This window comes from Biomphalaria glabrata, chromosome 9 (genome assembly GCF_947242115.1).
Source record: "Biomphalaria glabrata chromosome 9, xgBioGlab47.1, whole genome shotgun sequence".
Taxonomy (NCBI): Eukaryota; Metazoa; Mollusca; class Gastropoda; family Planorbidae; genus Biomphalaria; species Biomphalaria glabrata.
The window spans coordinates 11,275,699-11,289,055 of NC_074719.1; the positions used below are offsets into that span (position 1 = coordinate 11,275,699).

The following is a 13,357-nucleotide window of genomic DNA, read 5'->3' on the forward strand; positions in this document are numbered from 1 at the left end:
GAAGTCATGGGAAGAGAACAAGCAATCTACTGTATATTTACGGGTCACTAAATAGCAGGGCCGGACAATTGTGGGGCCCTATGCGAAACGGATTTCGCGGGGCCAAGTTTAGGCAGGGAAGCGTATAATAAGATGAAATTTAAGAGTTTGTATTAGAAAATAAATTCGTCCATGCATTTTATTCATTCTTTACTAAGTACAGAATTACTTTACAAGCCTTGCGTGTAGCAAAGTCATACAGTATATCATAATAATTCTGTTTCCTACATAGATCACGCTCAGTATCAGGAATTACCAAATGTTTGTATTGAGAAGTCATAAGATCTACAGTCCCTAAACTTCCATGACATTTACTGATTATGACATAGAAAATGTAATACAAATTTTGATCGGACAAATTGTATCTTCATATTTCTTTGTTTGCCTCTCTTGTATCAAGTCACACTGTCCGTCTGTCTGTCTAGTCAAAAGCTTGTACACTTTATTTATTCCGTTTCCCACTCAGGTTCCCACTCTCAGGTTCCCACTCTCAGGTCAAGTGGAAATTTTGCACAATCATTTATTGTCGATGACAACACACGAATCAATATATAACAAAACAAAAAAACTCCACCCATTGATGAATCAATTAGTCGTCATTAATTCATTTTGTTTTATGTGGGAAATGTATCATGTAAAGGGGAGATAAGCCTTGCAATAATGAGAGATATAGCTGCTCTCATCCCATAGCGCACCCCCAACAAACAAGCACAGCCGTCCACCCATGAAAATATTCCCGCACAGTTCACCCAATCTCGGATCAAGCTGAAATTTAGCACAATTGTTTTCTTTGACCTGAAAACACAAGAATCAACAAAAAAAAATATATTTGGTTAAGACTAAGACTGCTTTATTGATCCTTACGGAAATTTGTTGTGATTACAAAGGTGATTATGTACTTCAAACAAGGGAGAGAAATTGTACTTCAATGAAGTGGTGGTATAAGCTAAATTATTCCGCTAAATATATAATTATTAAATTATATTCGCTAAATAATTATTCCGTTCTAAATTGAAACAAACAATATATAACATACAATCTTCTCCCGTTATAAGTACCTCGCTAGCAGAGTGGTTAGCACATCGGACGAGAGGCGTGAGCTACAAATTCGTGGTCAGGTCGTTAACCATTTTTTTCTTTCCTAATGCTTTTAAAAACCAATAATGGTAAAATCCACCCAGATATCCTTTCCTTTCTTCCCCCCCCCCCCCCCAAATTTTCCCAACTGATAGGATCATAGCGTGTTGAGAAAGCTAAAAGCATGAAATAGTGCTAAACAAAAACAATTGGTAAAAATAGTATTAATCGCACAGATTTAGTGTTGTTGGTATAGATCTATTAAAATTTAATTACATGACTTATTCAAACTAATTAAAACAATAACATTTCGTATAAGCGTTTTTTTTTTAAGTATTTTTTGTTATTTTTTTTTTTTTACAACTTGTTTATTTCATCGAATGAATTGTTTGTTTCGCTAAAAGTTTTTTATGTTTTCCTGCTTCAATATTTAAATGAATTCCATTTCAAACTAGATGAAGAATTTCAAAAGTATATTTGGAAGACTTACAAAACTTGAAAGTAACGTTTTTAGAAGCCTACGAGGGCTAATTTTGAGTTCAAAATCGATTTTCCGTAACGGCTAAATGAATATACAAAAGCACTAATTGTCATATGTCACAGTCTCGGTTGACATTGCCTGTTCTATGTTCACCTCGGGTCATGAAGGTGAAAGACACGCGAAACCTCTGAGATAGAAAGAGGAAGTGAGAATGACTAAATTTTAGTCAGTAGTAACCTTTAGTCAGTTGAGTACAGTATAAATAAAACGATGTATTTTGGTTGCCAGTATGGGGAACGAACCCACGACATTCGCGTTATCATCACGACGTAAATAAAACGATAAACGAGATGTTCCGTGGCAAAAAAAAACAACAAAAAAACAACAGTTTGGGAACCCCTGGTCTAGCTACAATAAAAGAAGAGGACATGAGGACAGTATTGCTTGGTATGGATCCAGTTATTTTTTTGTTATCGTTACCATTTACTTCATTTAATGAAAAAAGAAAATAATAACTTGTATTTAGGATGTAAGTTATGACTTTATCCAGGAGAAATTTGTTTCTTATCTGTCTCGACGTCAGTTTCTTAGTACAATGTCAGCCTGACCTGGTCATAATATAGTGTTACGTAGGGCCTACCTGATTGTGTGTTACGTAGGCAATAAATTTTAAAAGATTAATTGAAATGTTCACAAAATCTGTTGCTTTATTAAATGTATTGGGTACATTTTACGCACGTATCTAAGTGCATGTGTGAGGTAGACATATGAGTGTTACGCGTTATCAATAAGTCCAGCATAGGCATACGTTTCGGATGTTCCTTGAGAAACAATGATTTCTAAGACCTACCCTCCTGTAGAGCGCTAGGGGATGACAACGCTCAGGATTTGAACGTAAGATCATCACGAAGACAGTTCCAAATTCCAATCGCATACTTCCCGGTCACGCTATCCTGCCTCATCGTGGCGCCTTGATGGAAACGTCCGTCGAAGGAAGCGGGTAGGCGATCAACGGGTTACCTCTGGGGCCTGTTAGCCAGCGCGTACAGTACAAAGGCGTGAAAGGTATCGGAGGCCCGAGTTGGGAATTCAACGGAGACCCGGTAGCCCACTCCAGACAAGCCGTCAAAACGTTTCTCGGGGTGGCGCCATCGGTACCTGTGAGCTGTAAATATGGTCTTCTCACGAAGTGTGGTGCTCACGAGGAGATAATCAGCTTGGTCCGCCCGGCGAATAACGGTGTGACCGACCCAGTAACGGTCTGTGGACAGAACTTACTTGAAGTGAAGAGCTTCAAGTCCACTCCTGGCCAATGAGAGAAATCCTTCTCAGTGGTCAAAGGGTTCACGGACAGATGTCCTTAAGGGACTTGTTCGATGACAATGATCAAGTGTGAGCCAAACCAGATATAGGGACTGCGTGTTATGATAATGACTATTGGGAAGACATAGCCCTAAATCCACTGAAAGCTATGAACAGCGAAAAAAAAAAACGAGCCTCAGCTCTGGAAGAAAAGCATGCCAAACAAAAAATGGCTGGCTCCTCTACCACCAAAGCGAAAGCCACCTTAACATGCGATATATGTAGAAGGAGCTATGTCTTCGAATACCAAAATAGGGCTCCACAGTCACATGAATAAGTGCTCTACGAGATGAGCCATATATTGTTCTACGACTGAAGGAGGCCCACAGTGACTTAACCTCTGCTAATGCCTAACTCTTGCATTGCTTACTGGAGACTGTTCTTATGCAAATATATATTAGGTACATTATTGGGTGGGACGCCGACAGGGCTCGCTGCCCCGAGTACATAGCACTGTTGGTACACTCCCACATTAGTGTTGATGAGTGTTTTATATAGGTTGCACCACTAGTGTTTGGGAGTAACATCCCTTGTAACTGTTGTTATCAACCAAGATGGCGTAAGAATAAGCAGCTGATTTGTCTTTTAGAGCTCACACTAAGAGTTTTATTATTAATCCTTTATGGTAATCAACAATTAGAACTAGAAAAAAAATGATGAACATACAAAGAACGGAACACACAAACCAAGCCAGTACACTCTTGGGTCTAATACGACTACATGTTTTTATTTCAATTGTTTCATATACAAGTTCTTATAGTTTTGTTATTACAATGCAAACAATAAACAAAATATTTTGATCAAACGACATAAAAAAAAAAGTTTATTCAATGACTTCAATAAAACAGGACAATTTTTTTTTATTTTTCAAAGATTACATTTTCAAAGATTACAAAACAAAATATATAGGTAATGATAGACAACAGATCTGACCTATATAATAGCTTCATGGTATACAAGTGGAGAAGTGACAGAACAAAATGGAGACTATCAAATCATAATGAGATTTGTTCTTTACAAAATAAAATTGTCATTGCTTGATCAAAACTATTACCAAAAGTGATCACACACAAGGAAATTGAAACATACATATTTCATTAGCTGTGTCCACAGATGTGTTTATATATGAATGTAGGTCACAATGATGTGTACACATCAGAACCTGATGAACAAAATATTGAAGTGCATACTTTGAACATTCATCTTCAGTTCAGTAATACATGAATTTTTGTTGAATTTTTGTTCATTCACTTGAATCACTCAGTACATTTGTAACTAAAATCTCTTAATGCCTGCACAGTCACACTGATTGAGTTTAACACATTGGAACAGTAACATTGTTTGAATAGTTTTTTTATTTCGCTAAATGCAAAACTTATCTAATAATTTAGAAAACCTTCAAATTTTTATTATTCTAATTCTTATTATAAGGTATGAAGCCTTGTATAACAATCATATATAAATATATTTATTTATTTATGTCATGGAAAGTATGAATACTAATGGGCAACATTGGTGAGGATAAAATACTGATTAACAACAGAATTTGATTATTTAACCTAAAGAAAAAACTGTGAGAAATCTGTTCCAATCTAGGAAAGATGTTCAAATTTTGTAACCTAATTTGATACACAATGTATGGCAAATACTGTTTGGGGTGTGACCTTTTTTTTTTTAGAAGTTAACTTTGATTATAACAATATTTTGTTCTTTTTAAATGTTGTCAGTTCAAAACTAAGTGTCTATGATGTAAATAACAAACACATAGAAAAAGAAGAATTAAAACTTTAACCTGTACAAACATTAGAAGTGAGAAAATGTCTGAATTCAAATTTCATTTAAATATAGACTAAAAACCAAGAAATATAAATTAATGAAACATAAGTACAAAGTGCAGCAGTAGTCAACATAATGTGTGCCATTTTGTCATTGATGTATATGGAGAGAGCTTATATACACTGTAACACTAACCTACATAAACAACTGATTCCTCAAGGTAATGTACTTAAACTTTTAAAATTGAAGAACTGATATTCAATATAACAAGTTTTTGCTGACTTGTTTGCAAAGAACTAAAAAAATGAAATGGAATTGTGCCATTCTTGGAATCAGAAACATGGTCAAGGATAGACTAAATTTGTGGCAGATTTTGGTATAGATTACTTTCATTAGTCAAATAATTTAGGAATAAAATGTGGACCAATTTTAAAAAGTAGAATAAGATTATTTTGGCAGTCAAAATGGCACCAATGGATGCTTATACAAATGAATACATTCTCTTTCTTCTTTCTCACTACACATGCACTCACAACATCTACTGTCACACACACACACACGTACAATGTCTTCAAAGTGTATCTATATATATACATGAGACATGGACATTGGGTCAAAATACAAAATGATGGGTAGAAACCATCTTTAAACAAAAAAAAAATAATATTATTGTTGCACTTTTATTACTTAAATTTTATAAGAAAAATCCAAGTTTTCATATACACAGAGAAACCTTGTAAGCACCTAATATTTACTAACATAATTGTAAAGAAATGGACATGCAATTGAAGTGGTCTGTTTTTACAAATTGTAAAATTATTTTTAACATGGTAGCCACTAAATTTAGTCTTTTGCCAATGCATTATACAATATAGTAATGATCCTTCCTCCTTTTCAATTTCAAAAATCTTTTCTAAACTTTCTCATCCATCCCTTGAGAACTGTTTTATTTTAACATATTCCTTCCTTTCAAAAAAACTTTTTTTTTTCTTTCATAAAATAATGAAAAATAACCAGAGACAGCCTTCTGAGAACTCTTTCCTTTTCTTCCAAAACTAGTGTACTATGTACCTCTCTCCCTAATTAGCATGCCTATCCCAGTTTGAGAAATGTTTAGAAATGCTGCTCTCAGTCTTGAGGGAAAAGTAGTATGTTGTCAAATTTAAAAATTAACAAAATTCACAAGAGTCCATCGCAATGCCGTGTTCAACTGCATGCATCAAGATTCTTACATGGACATTTTTTGACTAACACTAGAAATATGGCATTTACACACAACAAAAAATAAACAAACTAACACATGATTTGAGTTGCTACAATTTTTATTTTTAAATGACATTCCTAAAAGTTTTCGCACACAAAAAATTGGAATAGGGAGAAAAAAATTTCAGATGATATACCTTCAAAGTTTTGCTCTACTTATTACAATAGAAGACATTAGGTCTTGCTTTCTAACAGAAGAAATAAAGTCTAGCTTGAATTTTAATAGGAGAAAATAACACAAGATCACATGGTTAGTAAATCATCACAAAATATCATCCCTCTCCACAGAAACTAGACTGGTTTCCATAGAAATAGTAATGTCTCTATAGAAATAGACTTTGTCTCCATAGAAAAAAGACTCGTCTCCATAGAAACAGACTTATTGACAGTGTCAGGTTTTATTTATTCTAGACTATTTCAACGTCTACACATCTTAAGGTCACGGGTCTGAACCTAATGACAATGCTCATTACTAAAAATATATTCAGAAAAATGGTACAGGATTATAAAGTGGCAATGTGTCACACCTCTTCAACTAGGAATTTATTTTTTTTACACTTGGCCATTGATCAAATTAGAAAAAAGAAACTAACCAACAAAAAATTTTCTGAGGTAATGCTCAGCTTATTTTTTTTTACTTGATTGAAGAGCCATAGAAATAAATTTATAGCCTAAAAGGATGAAATTTTTTTTTTGTCAGAATAAAACCTAAGTTCATGGCTTTAATCAGTATTATTTTTTAAACTTTTCGTTTAAATAAGGCTTTTGACATCCTTGACAGAAGTCATATTAGACAGCAGTCAAATATTAACATAAATTAAACACACGCACATCAGAAAATAGTTTGGTCCTTTTTTAAAAATTTTAAAGATATAATATATATTTATATATATATATACATAAAGTAAAGAGACAATAATTACAGTTGCATAAAACTTTCAACATATACAACTAACGCATTAGAAGTACTAATCAATGCAGATTGCATGTGTAATATATTATGTCTAAAAATTGTTTTCATATGACAGAAAAAAAATTAAAAAAAAAAACAAAAGGCATGGATAAAAACAAGTCTTTCATAGGGGAAAAAAATGCCCACAGTTCTGATAAAAATAATTTATCATGTCCGTTTTTTTTGTTCTTGGATTTTTACAAGAATAAATGTTTTTAGTCCCAAAACTTCGGAAGCTAGAAAATGGATCAATGATGTGACAAAAAAGCTGTATTCAATAAGTCTTTGTTCATTCTTTCAATAGTTGAGGACTTCAAAGTGTTCATTGGATGATATTCATTATAAGTGTAGATTCTGAAGCTGGTCATGAACAACAGAGATGAACCACTCTCTCATTATGTGTAATCCAAATCGTGAAGTACTCCCACGGTCAATGAAATCACTTTAACATTAATTTACAATCCAGAGTTATACTTAGAAATATGCAGGCTCTGTATGTTTGGTTCTGTTTGGTCCATGAGTAATGGCCGGGACAGGACTTGAGATGCCTTCCGACCAGTCCGAGTGAGCCGAATGAGGGGATGAGCTTGACCAATGTCCAGGTGAGTCTGGGGACGGGGTGAGGAGATGATCATGTCGGAATGAGTTAAAGACATTGTGCTGGTGCGGAGGGGAGTCTGTGATGTGCTGGCTGTTGTGGGAGGGTGGTGTGGGGTATTGTTCTATATGGGCATAGCCACTCACAGGATGCTGCTGTTGTTGCAAGGGTTGCTGAACAGTTTGCTGCGGCTGTTGTTGGAGATGGTGTTGAGGCATGAGTTTGCGCTGCTGCAGTCCAGTCTGGTAAATTTGTCCATTACTGCCGTTGGGCTGATAGTCTACTATGCGGTGCAGGGGGCTGCCATGATTGGCACGCTGTAACATGGCCTGCATGTGAGTAGGGGACAGAGTGGTGCTCTGAAGATTTGGGGCACTCCCAGTTGATCCTATATGCCCAATGTTTTGCTGCAAATGCTGCTGCTGTGGGGGAAGTTTATAGTGTTGAAGCGGCCAATCAGTCTGGCGGTCCAATAAAATTGGACTGCTATACTGGCCTGACATCACCTGAAACTCATCCAAGATGTGGCGGCTACCAGTGTCAAGGTTTGGTACGATGTTAGTTTCAAAATCGTAACAACCATGAGGCGACTCTGAAAAACTTGCAGGTGATATTGTGCTCAATGGGGATGGCTCACTGCTGGAGTGATGACGAACATGAGGCTGTATCTGTGGTGCAGAGGAAGAAGCAGAAAGCTGCATATTGTGCTGTTGCCGCTGACCTTTTCTGTTCACAGAGCCCACTTCTCCATCTCCTTTCTTCTTTCTAGGTTTTGAAGTTTTTCCATTAGTTGCAGGTGCATTAGTAGCATCCGTTGGAGATGTGGGATCTTTGACAACAGGAACCTTTTTCCTGGGTTTCTTTGCCTGTTTTGGCATGTAGCCTTGACCAGGAGAGCTCGCTCCAGCTCCTAGATGAAAAGAAGATGGAGATGTCACTCTGTAGCTGTCTAGAAGCTCCACAACGTCCTTGTGGTTGTACTCTTGAGCAATATCCCTGGGCAGTTGTCCCATGCTGTCGCAAATATCCCTATTGGCATAATGCTCTAAGAGGATTTTCACAGCTCTTATGGTGCCTTGTTTGGCTGCCAAGAACAGAGGAGTCTCCTCCTAAAGAACAGACAAAAACCTAATTAGCACAGATATTACAAATTATTCCATAAAAATATAAATTCAGTTACAATGAATAATTTGTATATAATGAAACAAAAAGAGGAAAAAAAATAAACCTTCAGAGTCTGTGCATCCCTGTTAGCATTATGTTTTAAAAGCATTATAATGCACTCTTCATAAATCTCACATTGTGCTGCTGCCCAGTGAAGTGCTGTTTTGCCTGAAATAGAAAATATATAACAAAAAAATTTAAAATAATGAAATAGTTGAAGAAAAAAAAATGAAATATATATAAAAAATATATAAAATATAAGAACTATAGAAAATAAAATATAAAAATGTATGAAATATAATCATTAATGTTTAAGGCTTTGTTAAAAAACAAAACTTTTAATTACCATCATTATCAACAGCTTCAATATCAGCTTGAGCATCAAGCAACTCTTTAACAATGCAGGGAAGATCCATTTTAACAGCCTGTATAAGAGGTGTTGTTCCTTTGATGTCTTTGCAATTAACCAAGGTCTTTCGAGATTTGAGGAGAATCTTTAAAACAACAAAGAAACACCCAATAAGCCTTAAGTGTACTCTGAATATACAATACAACTAAACATTACTAAATGGAAAACAGAAGAACTAAACATGTATGGCATAGCAAAAATAATTTGTGTAATCCAAATTTTGATACCAAATCATTTTTTAACCCATCAAATAATTTTTTTCTGGACAATATTTGTTATGAAGTTCTACAAAAACAATTATAGTTTCAGCAACAGGAATATTGTTTTCAGTGACCAAATCACTTACTTTGCACACTGCCTCTGCACCAGCAGCAATAGCAGAATGAAGTGGAGTTCTTCCATCATGAGCTTCAATGTTGGCATCTGCTCCTTGATCCATCAAAATCTTTGCAGCATCAGCCCTCCTGAATCTGGCAGCCAAGTGAAGAGACGTTTCACCTGAGAAAGTTGTAAATTTGTTAATGATCAAGTCTGTCCATCCAATAGATGTGTTGAGGCCTTGTAAAAAATGTTGTAAAATGTTTTACATGTTTCGGATGTTCCTTCAGAGTTGAAGATAATTACTTCCTAGTCCAAACCTCCCGCAGGACGACGGGGGATGGGAGCGGGCAGGGTTTGAACCCGGGACCATCGATAAATCTGAACGACAGTCCAGCGTGCAAACTGCACGACCAGGCAGCCTTCCTTACTACATGTTCTACAAAACTGTGATTCTCTAATGAATGTACATTTATATTTCATGTACTTTTATATTCAACATGTTATTTTATTTATTGAATACTATTTATTGTATATGTACAATGCACAACTTCATTTGGGATAATACATATTTTATTATTTATGAGTTTTCATTTTTCCTATTGAATGAAATGTCCTATAAGTATAATGATTATCTTATCTGGTTGTCTTCTCTTGTACGATTGTTTTTGAATAACAGGAATTAAGTTTGTACCTGATCTATCTGTCTGAGCATTGATGTCTGCTCCTTGCAAAATGAGGCTGGACAGAACATCCAGGGTATTGTGCTCACCGTCCCCTCCTTCTATTGATCCTGAACCTGAGCTGTCATCATCCTCGCCAAGACCCCCACCTCTAATAGCAGCCAGCATCAGGGGAGTGTAGCCATCTGATGGAGTAAGAATATGCTTTCATATTAAAGATAACAAACATTATCTTTCTTTACAAACATTATCTTTGTTATAAGTGTGTAGACATTTTCAAACTTGAAAAGACCAGGTTCTAAAATAAATATTAAATTCTTTCACAGAGGATATTTCAAAGTTTAAACATTTCTCATTCTTAACAACTCTATTAAACACATGAAGAGTGGACTGCACAAGTTTTGCTGAAGTACTCAATTTCACTTTCAATTATTTCAGATCAACTTATGAAAAAAAAATTTAATTGAATAATAATGTAGATGTTTTGTACAAAGTGTCAATTACCATGAGACAAATATGGGCTTATTATGGAGAAACTAAAAATTACATTATGATAACTATTTTCTTTAGAAGCTCCAGCTCTAAGAATTAGTGTTTATGATTTCACTAACCATATGAATTTCAAAACATAAGTTTTAAAAATGACTGACAATCATCTCATGCATGTCATATGGTTACCCAAAACTTACCTGGGCCTCTGACATCAACATCTGCACCTAAACCATCTTCACCCTGAGGTGGTGTCTGAGCCTGGGGAAGACATTTAGCAGCGAATAAGTGCTGGGTTGTCCAGTGACGGATATCTGTATTCTCTGAAGGGTATCTTATGTCACTGCGACCTTGCTTATCCGTCTGCAAAATGTCAACGGCCATTAAGTTAAAGCAATCAAAACCACAGCATTTAATCTAATACACTCCATCAAACTTTTAACATTCCTAACGCTAAACTATTTCTATCTTACCTTAGGTCTTTTGATCTGAGGGCCTGAATCGTCCTCGTCATCTTGCCAACAGATGTCGTTACTTGGAGGAGGAGATGTGTGGTTGTCATTTGCGTCAATCTGATTTATTTTGTCACTGCAATACACAACAATCAATGTGTCAAAAACATAAATGTCCAGATTCAAACTCATTGAAGTGATTCAAGAATTCAAGCGTTTCGTGGTAAACATGAAGAACAACTTGTATGATGATGAAGCATAACTCTAAACAAGTGAATAGTTCTGGTAATGACAAGATACCATGTCAGTCATGTGAAATACTGCACTCATCCATAAGGATTGAAGACAATAGCTTTATTAAGGGCTAGAATAAAAAGGAGGTAAGACAATAGAGTATATGAGCAACAAAAAAATGTTTTTAGAAAGGTAGGGTTAGACTTCCATATTAGCCAATAGTCATGAGAGAAGTCCAATAGAAACAAGGTGTGAAAAAAGTAGCAGCTAACTACAAACATCTTGTTAATTGTAAATATGTACATGTTATCTATAGTCCAAACAGTTTGATATGCCATTACCCCCCGCCCTCCTCATAGAACAGCAGCTGTCCCAATAAAAAAAAAACCAACTTACTGCATTTCTTCGCCATCTGGACCTTTACGATTCTGTCCAGGTTTAGCTATATCTTTAGCGCTCTTCGGTTTGGTGTTATCAGGGTACCAAGTGTTAGCATACACTCTTTTCCTTTTCAGCATGACAATGATGCCAAACACAGAGATGACCACTGCAGCAGCCACACCGATGATGATATACAGGACATTCAGGTTGGAGGCTTGGACCTTTGGATCTATTTCTCTTTCAGCTAGGAACAAACAAAACAAAATCACATTCTAGCATTGTGCTCAAAACTGATGAGTAGTAACATACACTATTTTGCTGGGTTTTTTTTTTCAATGAAAGAAAGTAAATCTAGCTGACGCAAGTGATGGAAAGTAGGTATGTGTTAAATCTGACATTTAGACTCACTTCCTATTTGTTGCACTGCTACGCCAAGATCAACATCATCATTCCTAATAGCCTCAGCTACAAATTTGGCTATCATATCTGCATCGTCGAAACACTGGTGGTCATCATATTTGTGGCAGGCTCTGTTGTCAATCTCTAGATAAACTTTGGTGCTGCCAGGAATAGAAGAATTACATTTTATTGAAATAAATATGCAAGAAATCATTACTATTTAAACCAAAACTAATATCTCAAAGTATTAACAATGACAAGCTTATGTTGTGACATTTACAGTATTTTTTTTTTTTGGTTGGATCCTATCTAGGCAAGGCTCTCTTTCAAAATATCATTATGATTTTTTAAAAATAATTTCTTAATGTATTTATATAAAAGATAGTGCTGCTTATTTTTAAAAAAAACCTATGTGTAGAAATTAAATTGATCACTTGTTCCAAATAATTAATAACTTCATAAAAAACTTTTTAAAAAAATTGACTAAATCTTTATTGGTATTTAATCGATTGAAATAGAAAATTTCAAAAACAAGTAGTAGTGTACTCTTTATTTACCCAGAACTAACTGATCTTTTAACTCTGTGTTTAGATCCAAGCATGTAATCTGCCCAGCGCCTGCGTCTTGTGGTTAGGCCAGCTCCATTCCATGGGTAGATCATCTCCTCCCCGGTAATAGTTTTCTTGATACGCACCATTGCTCGCACAAGGTAACCCAAGTCCCGGACAAACTTTTGTTTGACTCTGATGAACTCTTGAAGCTCTATCTTCACTATGATGAACAGTGTTCCAGGAACCAGTAACTCTATACCTGCGGGAGTACATACAGTGAATATAAGTATGATGATTGATGGAATCCCATTTCAAATTGTGTATTTAGAAGGCCCTAGTGAAATATTTAGTAGGCTGTAGTGAAATGTTTAGTAGGCTGTAGTGAAATGTTTAGAAGGCCCTAGTGAAATATTTAGTAGGCTGTAGTGAAATATTTAGTAGGCTGTAGTGAAATGTTTAGAAGGCCTTAGTGAAATATTTAATAGGCTGTAGTGAAATGTTTAGAAGGCCCAAGTGAAATGCCTTCTTATGTTTATAGGTTCCTAGTCAAATGTGTAGTAAATGTGATGCCAAAGTCAATTACAAAAAGGTTTTAAAATGTAAAAATAAAAAATAAAATAAAAAAGTTAAATATGTCTTAAGTCTATACCTAGAAGATTATAGTTACTTTTTGTGAAGTTTAAGATATCCATAACAAGTATTTTTTAAAAGCATCATAGAATCGGTAGA

The 13,357-nt window shown here is 35.3% G+C and overlaps 1 protein-coding gene across 4 annotated transcripts in view; it reads right to left on the bottom strand.

Annotated features, from left to right (window-relative positions):
* Window positions 1–3,838: 3,838 nt before the first annotated feature.
* The window catches only part of LOC106077245 (neurogenic locus Notch protein-like), a 121,089-nt gene continuing 111,570 nt past the window's right edge, over window positions 3,839–13,357 (bottom strand). For all 4 annotated transcript variants that reach the window (XM_056040135.1, XM_056040138.1, XM_056040137.1 and 1 more), the window contains 10 exons: window positions 12,635–12,887; window positions 12,087–12,238; window positions 11,694–11,922; window positions 11,085–11,199; window positions 10,812–10,974; window positions 10,134–10,307; window positions 9,468–9,619; window positions 9,059–9,206; window positions 8,777–8,880; window positions 3,839–8,657 (listed from right to left, as the gene is read on the bottom strand). In XM_056040135.1, coding sequence (XP_055896110.1) covers window positions 7,425–8,657; window positions 8,777–8,880; window positions 9,059–9,206; window positions 9,468–9,619; window positions 10,134–10,307; window positions 10,812–10,974; window positions 11,085–11,199; window positions 11,694–11,922; window positions 12,087–12,238; window positions 12,635–12,887 — 2,723 coding nt within the window. In that variant the 3' untranslated portion in view covers window positions 3,839–7,424. The remainder of the gene's footprint in view (window positions 8,658–8,776; window positions 8,881–9,058; window positions 9,207–9,467; window positions 9,620–10,133; window positions 10,308–10,811; window positions 10,975–11,084; window positions 11,200–11,693; window positions 11,923–12,086; window positions 12,239–12,634; window positions 12,888–13,357) is intronic.